Raw genomic sequence first — 20788 nt, 5'->3', positions numbered from 1 at the left:
TCCCTATAGTAACATAAGGTCTCTTAATGGGATCCTGGATACTACATGACCCAGAAGACACTGGCTGAGGCCTAATTCTTTATCCAAAAGAGTCTGACGTCTGTCTCTCACTGGAAAGGCCATCCTTCCAGGCTCCCTGGCTTGCATGGGCCTCTGCTTCTTCAGCAGAGAACACGACGAAGAGGAACAGGCTGGGAGGTAGCAAGGCAGGAACCAGGGAGGCAATGCTGGGAGGGGAATTATTTATCTCCTGGCTAACAGCAGAAGACCAGCGGGGGGGGGGGGGGTTCCACTGCAATACTGAGGATGGAAGGATTGTCTCTGGCCTCTGGCACTCCCCAGTGTCAGATGAAAGGGGCAACCGGCCAGTCAGGGTGGCTCACTTGAGAAACTGAAGCAAGAGAATTGTGAGTTTGAGATAAGCCAGGCTACCTAGTGAGTAGGTAGGTAGGTTTCATCTCAAACAATGATGGAATCAGGTGGAGGCTGGAGAGAGAGCTGAGTAAAGCCTGAAAGGATTAGGATCAGAACCTGATCCCTAGCATCCACGTGAAAAATGTTGGTCATGGGGCAGCAAGATGGCTCAGTGAGTGAAAGGCTTGCCACACAAGCCTAGAGACCTTAGTTCAATTCCTGGAACCCATGTAAACATAGAAGAAGACAGTTGGCTCCATAAAGTTTGTCTTCTGACTGTCACATTAACACACACACACCACCACCACCACCACCACCAACAACAACAACAACAATATTTAAGTGTCAAGGTGGAGACAGGAGGATCCCTGGGGCTTGCTGGCCAGATAACCGAGCCAAAATGGTCAATTTGAAGCTACATGAAAGATCATATCTCAAAAACCAAGGTGGAAACTCTAGTACCACCTGAGATAGAACTGAATACCTGCACACATATTCATGCATGTGCACACACACACACACACACACACACACCAAGAAAAAACAGGGAAAATACAGCAGACGCAGAACACAGCTTCTTCCATTTTAGCTCAGGTCCACAGGGGTGGGAGACATCCCCAGACACGGGGGGCCTCTGAGCTTCCACTTCACAATCAGGGTGAAGAAGAGGAGGAGGAGGGACAAGAAAAAGGAGGAAGAATGGGGGAGAAATGAAGAGGAGGAGGGACAGAAAGGAAAGACTGCATCTTAAAGTATTTAAATCAGAACTCCATTTAGCCCAGCAGGCATCAGCCCCCTGAGTAGCAGGCAACCCCACCAGAGCAGGGGGCCATCCAGCAGGGGATGTCTGGCAGAGGAGGAATGGGGAAGCAGATGACGCCCTAGAGAGTTCCTACAAAGCCTTCCACTCTGCACATCTGGAAAAGGTTGGCTGGAATGCCATCAAAGACCTCCACGGGGCTAAAGAGTCCGGCTGCCAAGGGCAGAGGAAGCCTGGTGGAGCAGAGCTACCCACCCCTCAGTCCCTATGTGACCCAGGTCTGGCAGACCTCCTGAACCCAGCCCAGCACTGCCAGTGGTTGACTGAGGGACCGGGTGGAGGCACTCAAGGGTGGCATCCATACCACCTGACATTCACTGCACAGAACAGACACAAGCCTATTCTCCACTGCAGCACAAGAGAGAGGTTAGGGGTCGTCTCCATGTCCCAGCTGAGAGACCGAGGCACTGAGCAAGGAAGCCCAGATGGTCCATCCTGTCTCCAGGTCCTTTGTGAGTGCTGACCCGTAAAAGGAGGAAGGGCTGATCTGGGCTCACAGTCCAAGGGCACAGCCCATCAGGAGAGAGCAGTTGAAACATTACCTCCACAGTCAGGAAGATGTGTTGAGCACTGGGGGTAAGCTTGGCTCACTTTCTCCTCGTTTTAAATTTTTACTTCATTTTATTGATTCATCTCTCCCTCTCCCTTGTGTGTGTGTGTGTGTGTGTGTGCGCGCGCACGCGTGTGCAGGTACCACATGCATGACAGAGGTCAACCATCCACCTTGGTTTTGTTTTGGAGACAGGTCTTTCACTGGCCTGGGGTTTGCCAATTCGGCCAGGCTGGCTATAGGTGACCTGGCCAGCGAGCCTTGGGGATCCACCTATTCACCCCTTCCCCGAGCTGGGGTTACAAGTGGGCATCACCACGCCCTGTTTTTAACCTGGGTTCTGGGACTTGAACTCAGGTCCTCAAGCTTGCGAGGCAAGCCCTTTACCCACAAAACCACGTCCCTCAGTCAGGCCCAACTCTTGCTCTGTTCACAGGAAAATCTCAAATCCTTACTTCCTCACCTCACCTCATTCTTAATTTCTCCCGGCTCAATGCCATCCCCATGCCTACCACTTCCCCAGCAATGCACTCACTGCTGTCCCCAGCAACTCACAGTGCTCTACCCTCTGATGTTATTCCCCTGAATGACCAGAGAGCACCGGGGAGCCACCTTCCTCTGCCTCCCCAGTGCTGGGGTTACAGGCATGTGCCACTGTGCCCAGCTCTTTTACATGGGTTCCCGAGATGGAACTCAGGTCTCTTGTTTTTAAAGTAAGCACTTTACCCACTGAACCATCTCCCAAGCCCAGATTAATTACCTTGAATAGAGCATGAGACTCTTAATCTCAGGGTCGTGAGTTCTAGCCCCACACTGGGTATCATTTGTAGGTCAAGTTTTCCTATGCTGGCAGCCACTCTCAAATAACCACTAAGAGTCTTAATATTAATTATAAGTGTGTGGCCAATAGCTCAGGCTTATTACTAACTAGCTCTTACAACTTAAATTAACCCACTTCTATTAATTTATGTGCTGCCCCAAAGCTTGGAGCATTTACCTTTCCAGCACATCTTGTTTATTTTCTGTCTAACTGCCGACTCCTCTCTCCACCCCTCTTCCTCCCAGCATTCTCTCTGTGTCAGGCTGTCTTGCCCAGTCTCTTCCTGAACAACTATCAGCCAATCAGCTTTTTATTAACATTAAAAGCAATACATATTTACAGTGTACAAGATAGTTCCACAGCATCAATGTAGCCCAGGTTGGCCTGATATCCAGTCTCCCTGCTTTGGTCTCTTGAACCCTGGGATTACAGGCACCCAACAACCTTCCTTGAGGGTCTCTTTCTCTCCTTTTCCTTTTTTCTTTTCTTTCTTTTTTACTTCTTATTTATTTAGTTTTTATTTTTTGAGACAGGGTCTCATGTAGCCAAGGCTGGCCTGGCTATATAGTGGAGGATAACCTTGAACTTCTGATCCTCCTGCTTTCAGTTCTCAATACTGGGATTCTAATCATGCTCCACTGTGCCTACTTTATGCAGCGCTAGGTATGGAAGCCAGGACTTTCTGCATGCTAGGTGAGCACTCTACCGACTGAGTCACGTCCACAGCCCCTTACTGTCTAGGGCTGACCCAGACTTGAGAAATTGAAGCGATGTTAGTACCATGGAGAAAGCACACCAAGAGAAGCCGTTTGCCTCTGATCTCGGGCTTAGTGAAGTGGGTTCTGTATGTATCCTGTTTTCCCCACCGCGGTTCTATGCCAGCCCAAATCAAGGCATCCAGGAATGCATCAAAGGATGGGAATAACCAAAATTGGGCCCCACACAGCTTCAGAAAAACGGGGAGGAGAAACAGACGAGAAATACGGAAACCTGAACGCTGCTGTGTAAACGCTGCGGTTGAAACGTGGCCAGACTCGCTGAGCAACTGGGATCCTCAGTGAAAGAATAGGCCCCGAATCCGCTCAGGGTAGGGTGGGGGTCCTGCTTCCCTAACCTCAGAAGGAGGAATGCAGGCCCAGGCCTGAACCGCACCAGGAGCTGCCTGGGGGCTGAGCGCCTGGAGTTGGCTTCTAAGCTCTTCGCCACATATCAAAAGCAAAAGCCTCCGCCTCCGACTTGATTAGAAGTCAGGTTCCTGCGAGACTTCCACCATGGAACCTCATCTCCTGCTCCAGCAATATCTTGAGGCAATATTCTGTTTCCTCCACTTTAAAGTAGGGAAACTGAGGCCTTGCAGAATGAATGTTAGCCAATGAGACATCGAGGGAAATCTCTGGGAAGGCTGGGTTGTGGGAAGATTGAGCTGGGTGAGAAATGGGAGGAGGACGGCTTGGGAGTGGGCTTGCTTGAAAGGGTGGGGCCAGGGTGGGTGTGGCTTTTAAGGGGGCGTGGTTGTTGGCGGATGTGGCAGTGACTAAGAGTGCAGACCTTTGGGAGGGCATGGCTATTGGAGTCCTGACTGTGGGAAGGTTTGATTTGAGAGAGCGTGGTTGTGAAGGGGCGTGGTTGTGGGAGGGCGTGGTTGTGGGAGGACTGACTGTGGAAGCTTCCGGAGCAGTTGTACTAGCGCTGTTAAGGGGCAGCTCGAAAAGCTGGATTTTCAAGCCCCACAATTTAGTTTTATCTACTTTCTTCCTTAGCACCACCCTCACCATCTCCTCTGACCCCTCGCTGCAAGCATCTATAACAATCCTGAACGATGACACTGTGTCAGGTAGGAGGACGTCCCTCTCTTGGTGGCACGGACACCTCACTCGGCTGGACACAGAATCTGCGCTCACCTCTCCTCTCCAGGCATCAAGCCAGCCAACCCCAGAGCTGCCCTTGGGTCATACCATACAAGGGAACAGAAAGACAAGGCAGGGCAGGGCACCCCGGGTGCCTTTACCTCACGAGGTTGGCACAGGGCCCAGGCCACCGGCAGCTCTGGTAGACTCGCTGGACCACCGTCTCCGAGCCGTTCTGCACCTGGCAGGACACTGTCCTTGTCACCGTGTGATGGCACCAGTGCCTGTGGGGACAGCAACAGTTGCATTAGCCTTGGCCGTTCTCAGAGGGTCCAACGGCATTCTAGGAGATTGTGCTGTGGGGAAAGGGGTACTGTCAAAATAAAATACCCAACAAAAACAGCTTAAGGAAGGAAGGGTTGATGTGAGCTCAGAGTCTGCGGGTGTGGTCCATCCATCATGGCCAGTAAAGGGTGGCAACCGGTCACATGGCAACCACAATCAGGAAGCAGAGAGAGAAACGGATACTGGTGCTCAGCTCGCTTTCTCCTTTTTATTCCTCCCAGAACCCCAGCCTAGGGAATGATGCTACCCATTAGGAGTGGGTCTTCCCACTTCGATTAACCTGATCTAGAAACATAGTCAGAGCTATGGCTCCTGGGTGATTCTGTATTCTGTCAACTTGGCAATCAATATTAACCACCATCGTCGGGCCCAGACCAGATCTGCCTGCTGTGGGACTCTTTCTAGAAACGGCATCCAATACCAAAAAGAATGAAAGAGAGGAGATGTCGCAGGTCTGTAGGAAGCACAGCTTAGAGTAAGCATTGGAGAAACCAGGATTAGCAATCATATGGGTGTAGCTAGAAGCTACCCGCCTGGTCCTGAAGCCACTTATAATCACTCAAAGCCTTAATATTAATTATAATCATTTGGCCAATGGCTCAGGCTTATCACTGGCTAGCTCTTACATTTAAATTAACCCATTTCTAATAATCTGTGTATCCACATGATTTGGTGGTGTTATCTGGTCTCTAATACATCTTGCTGCTCTGACAGCTAACTGGCTTCTCTCTCAACTCAGCCTTCCTCTCCCCTGTATCTCTGCTTGGATTTTTTGGCTAGCTCTATTCTGCCCTGCCATAGGCAAAGCAGCTTTATTCATCAACCAATAACAGCAACATGTATCTGCAGCGTACTGAAGGGCATCCCACATCCCTTGGGCCTATTGTCTTCAAAGAAGAACAAATGGTGCCTGGTCACCTGGAATGCCAGTGAACACCGTCAAATGACCCATGATCCTCTGCTATTCTTTTAGGAGCCAGCCTCCACTTGAACCCCTCCCCCAGTATCCTGAGCATTGTTTAGGCTCTAATCCTGAGCAACATCTCTCAGTGAGTAGAACCCATTCTTATCAAAGAGGTCCCATGCACTTGGTATCCTCCACCAATAGGATCCATCCTTACGTTCATTACAGATCCTTCCTCTCTAGGCCCTATAGCTGAGCTCATAGTCAGCCAATAGAATTCATCCTTATGGTAAATAAGATGCTTTGCTACAGAGTTTCTATGTAGCCATGCCTAAAGCTTTGTGGTGATTCTATGTTTAAATGTGTAACAGTATACCATGAGATCAGACCTAGATGTTTTTGATCCAGTGTCTGCAAAGATGGTAGTGACTGGAGTTTCCCTCTTCTCTCCCAGCCAGCTGTGAGGCTTATGGAGTCCCCAACACCAGTGGACCGAAGTCAGGACAGCCCTTGAAAGGCTTCGATCCCTGATCCACTTTGTCTTCTCACGTTATACTCTAAAACCACACGGTGGGGCAGGCAAGCGAGGTTTACAGTCGCACACGTGGCAGTCAGCAGGTTGTGAAGGGCAACGACCCAGGTCATTCTGTTCCCGGTAGCGAGCGAAGTCACGCTCGGCCAGTAGGCAGGGCAAGCGGCGCTTTAAGCAAATCAGCAAATAAATCAGTATTGAATCATTGGTATTTTCTACTTTTCTACTTCATTCTCTTTTTCTTCAAATCCTTAGCTTCTTCCTACCCCCAAGACACAGTCTTGCTGTGTAGCTCTAGCTGACCTAGAAGTTGCTATGTAGACCAGACTGGCCTCCCACTCACAGAGAGCCCCTGTCACCGCCTCCCCCGAGTGTTGAAATTAAAGGCGTGTGTGGTAGCCCAGATGAACGTCAGTTAACACTGATCTTCAGAATCATCTAGAAGACACCCCCTGGAAGTGTCTGAGAGGTCTCCTTAGAGCTGTGTAACTGAGGTGGGGAGGCCCGCTCTGAATATGGGTGACACCATCCGATGGTTGGTCTGGAGTCAGGGACAGAGAAAGCAAGCTGACTGCCAGCACCCACCTCTCCCTGCTTCCTGACTGTGAAGACAGTGTGACCAGCTACCTCAAGTTTCTGCCCACACTCTCGCCTGAATGAACCCCCACTAGAAACTCCCTCCCAGACATGTCCACGGTTTTGTTTCCATGTGATTCTAGGTCTTGTCAAGTTGACAGCATGAACTACCAGAGACCCCATATCAGGGACTGAAAGGAAGGGAGAGGACCTCCGGCTCTGAGCCCTGTTTTCATCCTAGTCACTAACCTGCGGATCCCATGAAGGAGGCTCAGCCCCACCTTGCCACAAAAGGCTACTCTAGTGGAGATGACAGAGAAGGACAAGGTTACAGCACCAGAACACAGGGGAAGAGTTCCAAACACCTGATGAGCACAAGGAGCTACGGAAACAAAGGAGGGTCAGTTCTAGGAAAGGCTACCACCTAAGCACGGAAAGATCAAATTCATTAACTGCAGTCATCAAGGGACAGCATGAGTACAGAAGGGTAAGTGTGGGCCAGCAAGTGTGAGAGACACAAGCATGCCAGAAATCCCCGTGGAACTAGAAGTGTCCCGGAGGGCACAGACCTGTCGTATCAGCTCCTCTGGAGGCTAGGGCCACTCAGTAGTAGGGTACCTGCCTAGAATCCCTCAGTGAGAGGCTGGGGTGTGACTCAGTGGTAGAGCCCCTGCCTAGAATCCCCAGTGAGGGGCTGGGAGGTGGCTCAGTGGTAGAGCTCCTGCCTAGAATCCCCAGTGAGGGGCTGGGTGTGGCTCAGTGGTAGAGCCCCTGCCTAGAATCCCCAGTGAGGGGCTGGGAGGTGGCTCAGTGGTAGAGCCCCTGCCTAGAATCCCCCAGTGAGGGGCTGGGAGGTGGCTCAGTGGTAGAGCCCCTGCCTAGAATACCCCAGTGAGGGGCTGGGGTGTGGCTCAGTGGTAGAGCCCCTGCCTAGAATCCCCAGTGAGGGGCTGGGGTGTGGCTCAGTGGTAGAGCACCTGCCTAGAATCCCCCAGTGAGGGGCTGGGGTGTGGCTCAGTGGTAGAGCACCTGCCTAGAATCCCCCAGTGAGGGGACAAGAGTATGACTCAGCAGGACAGTGACTGGCTACAGGAAGTAAGAGGAAAAGAGACCTGAGCAGAGGTGGAGAGGGGACAGAACAAATAATATGAAGATTAGGCTAAGATGTCCAGCAGGAACATGCTCCCATCCCCTCCACCTACCACCATATCCTAGAAATTTCAAAGCTAAAAATAAGTCCCAAGCCATATTAGAAAATGAGAAGCAGTGGGCTAGATGTTTTGAGGCTTCCAGGAGAGACAGAAAGCAGATGGGAGCAGTTTGGAGGAGAGTACAGCCGGAAATATGCAGCCACAGGACCAGCACTGATGATGGGGGTAGGGCAGGAGAAACACATGTGGCCAATATGGAGGGGAACCATCCCAGGTGACTGTCAGATGGTAAGGCAGGGGACCACACCACAGCGTCAGAGGGTAAGACAGGGACCACAGCATCTGAGAGTAAGGCAGAGGCCACAGCGTCAGAGGGTAAGGCAGGGACCACGGCTTCTGAGGGTAAGGCAGGGACCACGGCATCTGAGGGTAAGGCAGGGACCACGGCATCTGAGGGTAAGGCAGGGACCACGGCATCTGAGGGTAAGGCAGGGGACCACACCACAGCGTCAGAGGGTAAGACAGGGACCACAGCATCTGAGAGTAAGGCAGAGACCACAGCGTCAGAGGGTAAGGCAGGGACCACGGCTTCTGAGGGTAAGGCAGGGACCACGGCATCTGAGGGTAAGGCAGGGACCACGGCATCTGAGGGTAAGGCAGGGACCACGGCATCTGAGGGTAAGGCAGGGACCACAGCATCTGAGGGTAAGGCAGGGACCACGGCATCTGAGGGTAAGGCAGGGACCGTGGTGTCAGAGGGAAAGGCAGGGACTACAGTAGAAGTGATAGAGGGCAGGAGTAAGAACCATATCTGTCCCTATCCCTGCTGGTATCAAGAATCAAGCATCATAGCTGAGAGGAGTGATACACGCCTACAGTCTTAGTATTCAGAAGGTTTTGGCAGGAGGAATGGAAGTTTGAAGCTATCTTGGGTTTACACAGTGAGTTCAAAGCCAGCTGATAACCTTCAATACACCCTCAAATCAGATATCTGAAGTCTTTTACACACTTGTTCCCCGTTTTTCACCCATACCACCAGTGTACCAAAAGTCAAGGTGTCTTCATGCAGTTATTGGGGCACACGTTTAATCCCAGCACTCAGGAAGCAGAGGCAGCCAGATCCCTAAGTTTGAGTCCAGCCTGGTCTACACAGCAAGTTGCAGGACAACCAGAGCTATAAAGAAAAATCCTATCATGAAAAAAAAAAAGAAAAAATCTCAAGGAAACCAGGTGTGATGGCACATACTTGTCATCTTAGCACTTGGGGAAGTAGAGGCAGGAGGATCAGGAGTTCAAAGTCATCCTCAGCTACCTATCGAATTTTAGTTTAGCTTGGGCAACATAAGACCCTAACAAAAAGAAGCAGGGAGGGAGAGGGGAAGAGAGGGGATGAAGAAAAAGAAGACAGAGACAGAGAATACAGTAAGAAAAATTTACCAGAAGCTGAGTGGTGGCACACCTACTTAATCTGAGAACTTGGAAGGCAGAGGCAGGCAGATCTCTGAGTTCGAGGCCAGCCTAGTCTACAGAGCAGTCCCAGGACAGCCTGGGCTAACAAATCTTGGCAGTAGTGCTATTTTGAAAGCTTGTGGCGACTTCAGAATGAAGGACCTAGCTAAAGGAAGTAGGTCACCAGGGATGCAGCATGGGAGTTATTATAACTGGTTATTTCCTGTCAGTCTCTCCTTCCTGGTCGGCCATGGTGTGGCCCCACAGTGATGGATTGAATCCTCTGAAACCACCAGCCAAAATGAACCATCTGTCCTTTGTCCTTCATTGTCCACTTCAGCTGTTACGGCCATGGTAAAGCAGAGGCGACTTTAACACAGACAGGAAAGCGAGTCCTGAAGCTGTGACCTCCACAGCTCGGATGGACATTACGGCACACCTGTAGAGGTCAGGCAGCAACTTCACATGAGTCCTGGGGACTGAATTCAGTCAGGAAAGCCATCTTTACCAGCTAAGCCATCTCATCAGCCCCTTTCCCTTCATTACACCATAGCATGGGTTCTACATCACCACTCCGTGTGTGCTGCCCAAAGGGCACAGAGCTGTGGTTCTCAAATGATCTACTGCCAATCCGAGGACAATGCCCAACCCTGAAGCACATCCCGCGGACACTAGAACAGACAAAGAGTCCAGCCACCTCTGGATCACACCAGGTTGTTTCCACAAGGAAATGAACTGCAAATTGGAAAACATTTTCCAATGGTTTGAATCACCCTTTGCAGACATCCGATGTTTTCATGGGCTGTCGATGGCTTCCAGCAACCAAAACCTGGCCCCAAACGATGAAGACAGCAAAACGGAGACAGAGAAAGAGGGCTCTGGGCCTGTCCAGATACACTTGCAAACCCAGCTCATCTGTGCTGGGGAGGTGGCTCAGGCAGTGAAAGCACGAAGACCTGAGTTTGGTACCACAGTATCTTTGTGGAAACCGCCAGGAATGGGGCACACCAGTAATCCCAGCCCCGGGGGAACAGAGCTGGAAGGGCCCCTAGGGCTTGCAGTCAGTCTAGAAGGATCAGAGAGCTCTAGGTTCAGTGAGAGATGTTATATGAAAACAATAGTGTGGAGAGCAGTTATGGAAGGCACTTGACATTGACCTCTGACTCCACACTCACATGCACGCACACACATACAACACACATGCACGCACACAGACACACAAATTAAAGAGAAACAAGACATTTCATTCTAGGATCTCATGGTCTGAGGCCCTTCCCAGGCTCTGGGTCCTGTATCATCACCCGTGTCTTCCGTTCACTGGGGGGGCATGTTCCACCACCTGCCCACACCTCCCAAATCTGTCTGTGCTGCAGAATAATTCCAGCCAGAGAGGTTTGGCAAGAGAGGTGTGGCTCCTTGCTGACATCCCTTTGAGGATGTCACACAGAATTTGTAACACACACACACTAGTTAAAATCAAAATAGGACTGGAAAAATGGCTCAGGGGCTCAGGGGTTCAAAATGCTTGCTGCTCTTGCAGGGGATCTGACTCCTGTTCCCAGAACCCATATCAGTCTGCTCACAACTACCTATAAGTCTAGCCCTAGGGGATCTGCCACCCTCCTCTGTCCTCCTATGGCACTGCACAGCACTTATGTGTATATACCCCATGCCGACACACATCTGTACACATAAGATAAATCTTTAGAACTTGGAAATGGCAAGCTGCTCCTCAGGCTGAGAAAAAGATACACGCTTGGTTGAAAGAAGCAGGCTGTCGCTGTTTTTGACATTATCTGAGCAAAATATGTTCCCTATGGCCCTGAGCAGGTGAGCTGCAGCTCCCACACCTGGAAGCATTGAGTGCAGGTGAGCTGCAGTTCACACACCTGTAAGCAGGGAATGCAGGTGAGCTGCAACTCCCACACCTGGGAGCAGGGAATGCAGGTGAGCTGCAGCTCCCACACCCAGATACGGGAGCCCACATAGGACTTAGAGATCCACACCAACAAGAAGTTCAGTGTGAGACCACAGAGTTGTGGCCTCCAAAGAGCCAAGGCAGAATCCAGAATCAGGACAAAGAAAGATGGCTCCGTGGGTAAAGAGGCTTGCTGCCAAGCCTGACGACCTGAATTTGAACCCCAGGCCTCACAGGGAAGAAGGAAAACTGACTCCAAGTTTGTCCCGACTTCCACGCGCTCACCGTGGTAGTTACACCCACACTCATGCATGCAAACACACAAAATGAGTAAGTAAACAAAGAACTAGATTTTTAAATTGTTTATGTGTATGGGCGCTTTTCCTGATTGTATGTCAGTGTGAAGTGTGTGCCTGGTACCCAAGAAGGCCAGAAGAATACAGCAGACCCTACGGAATGGGACTTACAGATGGTTGTGAGCCATATGTGGGTGCCGGGTCCTCTGCAAGAGCAGCCAGGGCTCTCAATGGCTGGGCCGTCTGTCCAGCCCATAATAAGTAAAAATTGTAAGCCTAATGTGGAGGATGAACCGTGCTCCCCAACACACACTCCACCCATGAGTGCTGGAGGCTGGGATAGACCACTCAGATGTTCCCTGTCTCTGATGGGATCAAATGCCTGACAAAAGCAACTGAGAGGAAGAAAGGATGTGTCTGCTGTGGAGTGTGCGTGGTAGTCAGAGGACGACGCTGGGGACACGCTTCTCCCCTTCCACCTTGTGGGTCCCGAGGCTCCAACTCACGTCATCAGGCTTCCACAGCCTCTACCCACTGACCCATCTCAATACCTGGCTCACAGCTTGAGGGTACAGTCCACTGCAGGAGGAAGTGGTCATGGCAACAGGAGGGTGAGGTGGCCAGTCACATCACATCCTTAACCAGGAAGCAGCGAGAGATGCTCGGCCTTTGTTTCTGACCTAGGACCCCAGCCCATGGGATGGTGCCAAACCTCTCCAGGGTGGTTAGAAGCCAGAGGTCAACCCCAGCGGTCATTCTTCAGGTCCCAGCCATATTGAGTTTGCTGTTGTTTGAGGCAAGGTCTCACTATGCAGAACCAGGCTGGCTACAGACTCACAGAGATCTTCCTGCATCTGCCAACCAAGAAGTGAGATCAAAGTTGTGTGCCAACATGCCTGGCCAAATGACAGGTGGAGCCAACCAACTGTAGAACCTAGAATCTTCTGATACAGTCAGACATACTATCTTTTGCGTGCTAACCTCCTTGCTTTGATGTTTAAAGACGGAGTCTCTCACTGGCCTGGGACTCATCAAGTAGGGTAGGATGGCCGGCCAGTGAACCCTAAGGAGCCTCCTGACTCCACCTCTCCAGCTCCAGGATTACATCCATGAGTTGGCATGCCTGGGTTTATTTTTTTAAGTTTGTATTATTATTATTACAGAGTAGGTGAGTGCATGCGTGTGCATGTGTATATGTGTGCATGTGTGTGTGCATGTGTGTATGTGTGTGCGTGTGTGTGTGGGCATATGTGTGTGTACATGTGTATGTGTGGGCATGTGGGGGGGCGTGTGTGGGGGCATGTGTATGTGTGTGCATGTGTATGTGTGTGCATGTGTGTGTGGGCATGTGTGTGGGCATGTGTATGTGTGGGCATGTGTATGTGTGGGCATGTGGGGGGGGGCATGTGTATGTGTGTGTGTGGGCATGTGTATGTGTGTGCATGTGTATGTGTGTGCACATGTGTGTGTGCATGTGTATGTGTGTGCATGTGTGTGTGTGTGCATGTGTATGTGTGTGCATGTGTATGTGTGGGCATGTGTATGTGTGGGCATGTGTGTCGTGGAGCTCAGGGGACACTGTGGAACTGGGTCTTTCCTGCCACCTTTACAGGGCCCAGGGATCAAACTCAGGGGTCACATGATTGTAAGGCAAATAGTTCTCCAACTGTGACCCAGCCCAAACTGCTGATTTCAGATTGACGGGGTGCTGATCTGAGACCCCCGTGGCCACTGCCCAAATCTCCTGGCAAAACAAGAAGGCAATAGCATGGTGCCTGGATTCGGGAGCCACCCGTGAGCCCTGAAGGATGAAGAACATATGTGGAATTGTGTCCAGAGGAGTCACTCCCTTGCAGTGACCCTGCAGAGAGAGCAAGCTATGTGCCTTCCTCCTATCCTTTCACCAGAACCTTCCACGGTGAGAATTCCAGAGCCTACTCCATGGGAGCGAGCCCTCCACGAACCATCAGCTCATCCCCAATATGCTGTATGCTGCTCAACCTAGAAAGATAGTTAGGGCCGTTTAGAAATCAGACTTCCTATCCAACAGGGCCACAGAGGGGCTGTACAATTAGGACAATTAGGGCCATTTAGGAATCAGATTTCCAATCCAGCACAGTCACAGAGGGGTTGTACGATTAGGACAACGGATCTTCAGCCATTCATAGGTATATATAGAGGAGCACTGGGAGAAGAGGAAGCCAAATGCTCTCCCCTGGGATCAGCAGCCCCTGTGACACATTCAGGACACCGAGGAACAGGTTCTGGCTGGATCTGGGCAAAGCCCACAGAACTGAAAAGCTGAGTAGCTAGCTGTTTCTTGTTTTTAAATCCTGGACCCAGAACCCAGTGCTCTAGTACTAGTCATGCCCCTAGCCTCTCACTGGGGGATTCTAGGCCCTGCTCTACAGGTGAGGCACCCACTTACGTGGGAAGAGGAAGGGGGTCAGCGGGAGTGGGAGGGGTAACCAGAGGTGAATATTATCATAACACACTACATAAGCTTGAAGCGATCGCTTAGTGCACAAAGCCATGCGGATGTGAGGGCCTGAGTTCAAGGCCTCGGAACATGTGTAAAAAACACAGACAGAGGGCTGGAGAGATGGCTCAGTGGTTAAGAGCATTGCCTGCTCTTCCAAAGGTCCTGAGTTCAATTCCCAGCAACCACATGGTGGCTCACAACCATCTGTAATGGGGTCTAGTTCAGACATACAGACAGAATATTGTATACATAATAAATAAATATTTAAAAAAAAAACACAGACAGAGAGTGTGAGACTCTGTAATTCTAGATCTCCTACAGAAAGGTGGGAAGTGGAAACAGGAGAGTCCCCGGAAGCCCACAGGCCAGCCTGGACTCTGCAGTGTAGAGACAAGAGACCTATCTCAAACAAGATGGAAGGCAAAGACGAACAGCTGAGGTTCTCCTTCTGCTTCCAACGCATACCTCCATGGCAGGCCCATTAACATACACTAATGAAGAAAGTTTTAAGAACCTTAGAGCTGGGCATGATGATTGACACATATAACCCCAGCATTTGGGAGGCCGGATGAGGCAAGAGGTGATGAACCGATCTACCTCCATCTATGGCTTGAAAGTCATCTTACGCTAAAGACAAACTAGATTCGTTCCTGTTTATGATTAATCTGTTTCTCAAGTACTGGGCTGTGCCCAACCTATAACTTCACTACAAATGATTCTGTCCTGCCTGATCCAGGAAGTGGCAACCATGCCTTTGTTTCAGGAGATGTTTATGACCGATTTTTTGTCCTTATGGTCTGCTTCTGTAACCCCACCTATTTACCTGCCAAATCCCCCATTTGGAAACTCCCTACCTCTGACCTATAAAAACCCTTATCTTCCCCATGTCTGAAGCTGACCTTTTGAACCGCGCCTTAAAGGGAGGCAGCCCGGGTACACGAATAAAAAGCTTGCTTTAATTAATTCGGCCATGATGATTTGGGATGGTGGGTCTTTCTCCTCACTTCTTTGCGATTAGCAATTAGCGGGGGATCAGGAGTTCAAGGCCAGCCTGAACTACTCAATGAGACCCTTGTCACAAAACAAAAACATCCAGCAAGATGGGTCAGTGGGTAAAGGAGCTGCCAAGCCTGACTGCCTGAGTTCAATCCCTGGGACACACTTGGTAGAAGGGGAGAACCAACTCCTGTAATGTGTTCTCTGACTGCGTGCACACACTAAAAACATAATAACAAATGTTATTATGCACGCAGGATCAACACGGATAAGCAAGCGTGCAAGCACTTGTAAATTGTAAAGGGTCCTTAGCAGTCCCCGCCACACCAGTGACTGGAGATTAAGTCAGCAGCCATGTGCCCAACTGCTGGACTGGGAGGTACAAAGGCTCTAGAATGTTCTCTGAGTGCCTGGTGCTTTGGAACTAAGTATGCCAATCTCCGCCATAACTGTTCTTCAGAGAACCAGATGTTCATAGGTCTGGGGCAGTGGAGAACACGTCTCTCATCCTCTGATGAAAGCAGAAGAATGTGTCTCATTGTTTCCTGGAAGCTTTGTGTGGTGGACTTGGGTAGAGACAAGAGAAGGCTTTGTACTGCAAGGCTTTGGTGGGTGGTGGAGGTGGCGGTGGAGGTGGTGGAGGTGGTGGAGGTGGTGGTGATGGTGGTGGTGGTGGAGGAGGAGGTGGTGGTGATGGTGGTGGTGGTGGAGGAGGAGGTGGTGGCGGAGGTGGTGGTGGTGGTGATGGAGGTGTTGTTGGTGGAGGTGGAGGTGATGGTGGAGGAGGAGGAGGAAGTGGTGGTGGTGGTGGTGGAGGTGGTGGTGGTGGAGGTGGAGGTGGTGGTGGTGGAGGTGGAGGTGGTGGTGGAGGTGGTGGAGGTGGTGGTGGAGGTGGTGGTGGAGGTGGAGGTGGTGGAGGTGGTGGTGGAGGTGGAGGTGGTGGAGGTGGTGGTGATGGTGATGGTGGAGGTGGTGATGGTGGTGGAGGTGGTGGTGGAGGTGGAGGTGGTGGAGGTGGTGGTGGAGGTGGAGGTGGTGGAGGTGGTGGTGGAGGTGGAGGTGGTGGAGGTGGTGGTGGAGGTGGAGGTGGTGGAGGTGGTGGTGGAGGTGGAGGTGGTGGAGGTGGTGGTGGAGGTGGAGGTGGTGGAGGTGGTGGTGGAGGTGGAGGTGGTGGAGGTGGTGGTGGAGGTGGAGGTGGTGGAGGTGGTGGTGGAGGTGGAGGTGGTGGAGGTGGTGGTGGAGGTGGAGGTGGTGGAGGTGGTGGTGGTGGAGGTGGTGGTGGTGGAGTTGGAGGTGGTGGAGGTGGTGGTGGAGGAGGAGGTGGTGGTGAAGGTGGTGGTGGAGGTGGTGGAGGTGGAGGTGGTGGAGGTGGTGGAGGTGGTGGAGGTGGTGGTGGTGGAGGTGGTGGAGGTGGTGGAGGTGGTGGTGGAGGAGGAGGTGGTGGTGAAGGTGGTGGTGGAGGTGGTGGTGGTGGTGGTGGTGGAGGAGGAGGTGGTGGCAGAGTTGGTGGTGGTGGTGATGAAGGTGTTGGTAGTGGTGGTGGAGGTGGTGGCGGTGGTGGAGGTGGTGGTGGAGGTGGTGATGGAGGTGTTGGTAGTGGTGGTGGAGGTGGTGGTGGAGGTGGTGGAGGTGTTGGTAGTGGAGGTGGAGGTGGTGGTGGAGGTGGTGGAGGTGTTGGTAGTGGTGGTGGAGGTGGAGTGGTGGAGGTGGTGGAGGTGGAGGTGGTGGCGGTGGTGGCGGTGGTGGTGGTAAAACTGTCGAAATTCCTCAGTGAGTAAGAACACATCCTGCATAAGCAGGAGCACCCCAGTTCAAATCCATGTAAAAAGCTGGGCATGGCTGAGACCAGCTGTGTCCTGGCTGGTTTTGTGAGTCAGCTGATACAAGATAGAGTCATCATACAGGAAGAACTCTCAGTTGAGGAAATGCCTCTTTGACATCCAGCTGTAGGGCATTTTCTCAGTTAGTGACCAATAGGGAAGAGCCCAGGCCATGGTGGGCGGTGCCATCCCTGGACTACCGGTTCTGGGTTCTATAAGAAAGCAGGCTAAGCAAGCCAGAAGAAATAGCCAGTAAGCAGCACCCCTCCACAGCCTCTGCCTCAGCTCCTGCCTCCGGGATCCTGCCCTGTCTGAGTTCCTATCCTGACTTCCTTCAGGGATGAGCAGCAGTGCTGATGTGTGAGCCTAATAAGCCTTTTCCTCCCCCCTTGCTTTTACTTACAGTGTTTCACCGCAGCGGTAGAAACCCTAGGAAAGGTGCTGACCCAGGAGGACCATTGGGGCTCACTGGCCAAGATCCTGTCTCCAGAGAATAAGATGGAAAACAGGACCACCCCCCCCCCTCGCACACACATCTGCACATGCTAACACATCCGAAAAGAAAAAAGGTTCTCTTGCCTCACTCCCCCCCCCCCACCCTCTGTCCTTCCCTTTCCTTACTTGTCTTGGGACAGGGTCTCGCTCTGTAACCCTTGGCTAGTCCTAAACTCATGATCCTCCTTTTTCCACCCCCCTAAAAACTGAAATCACAGGTTGCATCCCCAGGCCTGGCCCCAAACTCCAACAGGTAATGAAAATCAAGACCCCGAGAAGGAAATGACCGCCCATAGTGGCCCAGCAAGCTGCGGGCAGAGTCAGCAAAACCCAAAACTGTGTTTCATTTTCTCGCCATCCATCCCCTTGCGATCGGCAGGCAGACTGGTTCCAGTGTTCACTAGAGGGAAAGAGAGACCTGATAAGAATCTGTGGAATGCGAGCGAGTGCTGAACGGGGGAATACCACAGAATTTGGCATCGGATATCTCAGGGCTGCTGAGGCTGCTGGGAAGGTTGCAGGGAATGGCAACCAGAGTATTTCACCATGGGCAGTGCACCTCCTGGTCCTGAATCCAAAATAACACATCTACAAATGTAGGCATGAGTATACCTTGCACGCCTACAATCCCAGCACTGGGGAGGCAGAGGCAAGAGAATTCCTGGGACCTGTAGCTAGCCAGTCCAAACAGACCAATGCTCTCCAGGTTCAGGGAGAGATACTGTCTGGAAAAAATAAATAAAGGTGGGGTTGGGGAAATGGCTCAGTGGTTAAAGCACTGGCCACAAGTGTGGGGACTCATGCAAATGAAAGAATGAACTCAAATTCCAGAATCCATCCCGCTGATTCTGAAGCTAGCCTTTTGTGTCTCTCCAAGCCTGGATTCTCTTCCCTGCCTCTTTGAGATGTCATGGCTGGTGGTTCCCAAAGTTCCCAACTTGTGAGTTCAGACGAAGCTGAACACCTTAAGACCCCATAGATGTAGACGAGGAAGCTGATTCCAAAGCCTTGGGTGAGGATCGTGCTGTGGAATCACTGACTTTGTGTGGGGCGAGCCTTCTCCGGGCTCCAGGGTCCAGGCTCCTTCTCATCTGCCAGCAGCCCACGGAGCAGGAAGGACAGCCTTGAGGCTGGGAGGGCTTCAGAGCCCTTCATGCTGATGTGCGGATAAAAGGCTGGAGTTCTGGGGCAGCTGCGCAGGTGAAAACCAAAGCAGCTGAGCGAATAGTTGTCTGGGGACCAGTTTCCACTGCCCCCAGGGTTCCTCAGACAGGGACAGCCTCGGGCTTACCCTGCAAATATTTGGCAAGATGAGGTCATCTCTAGGTCCGCAGGGACTCTGAGATAACTTCCAGCCAAGTGGTGTCAACTAGAAAGGTACATGTGCTGGTCGTGTTCCATTGTCCCTTCCTTCCAACTGTCACTGCTGGCGGGCAGATCCCAGAGTTCTGGTCCCCTGCTCCCCAGCCCAAGGGTGGCTTAGGATACGCATTGATAAGAACACATATGAAGAGAGAGGTGGACTGGTCTGCAAGGGACAACACCCGTCCTCCTGAAGTCACCCAGAATGAGTCCAGGCTGGTCCTTTGGTAGCTCCTGTCCTGAAACACAGAGCTTCAACGTACACACACACACACACACTCACACACACACACACTCACACACACACTCTCACACACACACACTCACACACACACTCTCACACACACACACACTCACACACACACACACACACACACACACACTCAGGCTGAGTTGGACCCACATTCAGAGTTTCGTCCCATACAGACTCTTCCAGAAATGCCCCCATTCCTCTTACCACCCTGCCTCAGTGGGACATCTCCTCCTCCTCCATGGTTTCTCAACAATAATGGCCCAATTAACCAGGGTTCTTAGATCAACGAAGTGTACACCCCTCCTTATGTAAGGAGTCCCTCTGAGCATGCTCAGTGCCACTATGGGAGTAATGACAATGGAGGTAACTGGGTGGCTTTTGAAGACACAGAGAGGGTGACTAACTCATGCATGTTTTAATCGGGGTGGCAGGAAGTATGTGTAAATACGCATGCGGGTGAACTCGCCTGCGTAAATGTATTGGAGACCAATGATCGGTGTCAAAATGGTTGCCTCTATCACCCTCAACAATATTTTCTAATTCCACTGAAACTGGAATTCATGGAGCCATGCCCTCAGCCCTTCAGTGACATCTTCTTGACAAACACTGTATAGCTGACACACACCCCCAGCCTCTCACTAGAAGATTCTAGTCAAGTGCTCTACTGTTGAGCCACACCCCAGCCCCTCACTGGGGGATTCTAGGCAGAGCACTTAAAAGACCCTGAGTTCCATCTTCAGTACTGCAAGACAGACAGACAGATGCATGTGCATAGAAGCATGCCACATTTTTCTGAGGACCGCCCTACTCTACCTTTCAAAGATAAGAATTTGGAAAAACTTAAAAGCCCTAGAAGTGTAAGGAACAGCTCTGAGTGGCTGGAATGAGTTGAGGGGGTGGGAAGTGAGGCTGGGGCGGGATCAAAAAAGAGCCAACCAGAGAAGGCCATTGGGCCTGAGCTTGGAACGCTGGCCTGAGGCGGTAGGAAACCGTGTAAGGGCATTTAGGTAAGGCCTGGACCTGAACTGAAGCAGGCATCAGAATTTTTTCTCCAGCCTCCTCCACAGACACTGTGGCCCGGGCAGCTGAGACCCCTACCCCCACTGCAGCAGACTGCGGAGAAATCCGAGCTGCCCTCAGCCTGTTACAGGCAATTAATTGTCCCCCTTTGTTCTCCCGCATTGATCAAAGGCAGATGTCCCCCTAGTGGAAGGGTGCAAGGAGCCCACCTCTGCTCTCTCTCCCATCTCCCCAGACTGCCGCGCCCAAGTCCTGCAGGCACGGCGGGGGCCGCCACCACTAGACCACAAGAAAGACCCAGAATCACCCAGAGGATCCGCAGCTGTTTTAAGTTCTTGATTTGTCCCTGCAGAGCCATCCTCCCTCCCTCCCATGCCACACACCCCGCAGTCTCACTGATTAAAGGGTTTTCCTTCCAGGAACCCCTGCAGACCCTAGCGAGGGAGATTCCCACAGAGCGCCAGAGAAGCCCCGACTTCCGCACCTAGACCCGGGAGCCACCGCCGCGCTTGCTTGTGGGTTCCTCTGTGGGATCAAACAGAAAATTAAATCCATCGCAGGCTGCAGAACGAGCCGAATTAGGCTCATCCATGAAAAATCTGAACGCTAATGACTTGCAGTTGCCTTACCAGAAAGGTTTCCTTTAATCAACCCTGGGGTGGGTTTGCCAGGCTCTGGGCTAGAATTCCTGGGGATAAGTTTCTCTCCCTGTGGAGGGGAACCTCACAATGGGACATT

At 51.6% G+C, this 20788-nt stretch overlaps 1 protein-coding gene across 3 annotated transcripts in view; it reads right to left on the bottom strand.

Moving 5' to 3' along the window:
* The window catches only part of Col26a1 (collagen type XXVI alpha 1 chain), a 140996-nt gene that overhangs the window by 96881 nt on the left and 23327 nt on the right, over nucleotides 1–20788 (bottom strand). For all 3 annotated transcript variants that reach the window (XM_075976348.1, XM_075976339.1, XM_075976355.1), the window contains exon 2: nucleotides 4613–4735. In XM_075976348.1, coding sequence (XP_075832463.1) covers nucleotides 4613–4735 — 123 coding nt within the window. The remainder of the gene's footprint in view (nucleotides 1–4612; nucleotides 4736–20788) is intronic.

This window comes from Microtus pennsylvanicus, chromosome 1 (genome assembly GCF_037038515.1).
Source record: "Microtus pennsylvanicus isolate mMicPen1 chromosome 1, mMicPen1.hap1, whole genome shotgun sequence".
In the NCBI taxonomy this organism is placed as follows: domain Eukaryota; kingdom Metazoa; phylum Chordata; class Mammalia; order Rodentia; family Cricetidae; genus Microtus; species Microtus pennsylvanicus.
Note: the sequence above shows the minus strand (reverse complement) of the source record. Positions and strands in the feature narration are given on the sequence as shown.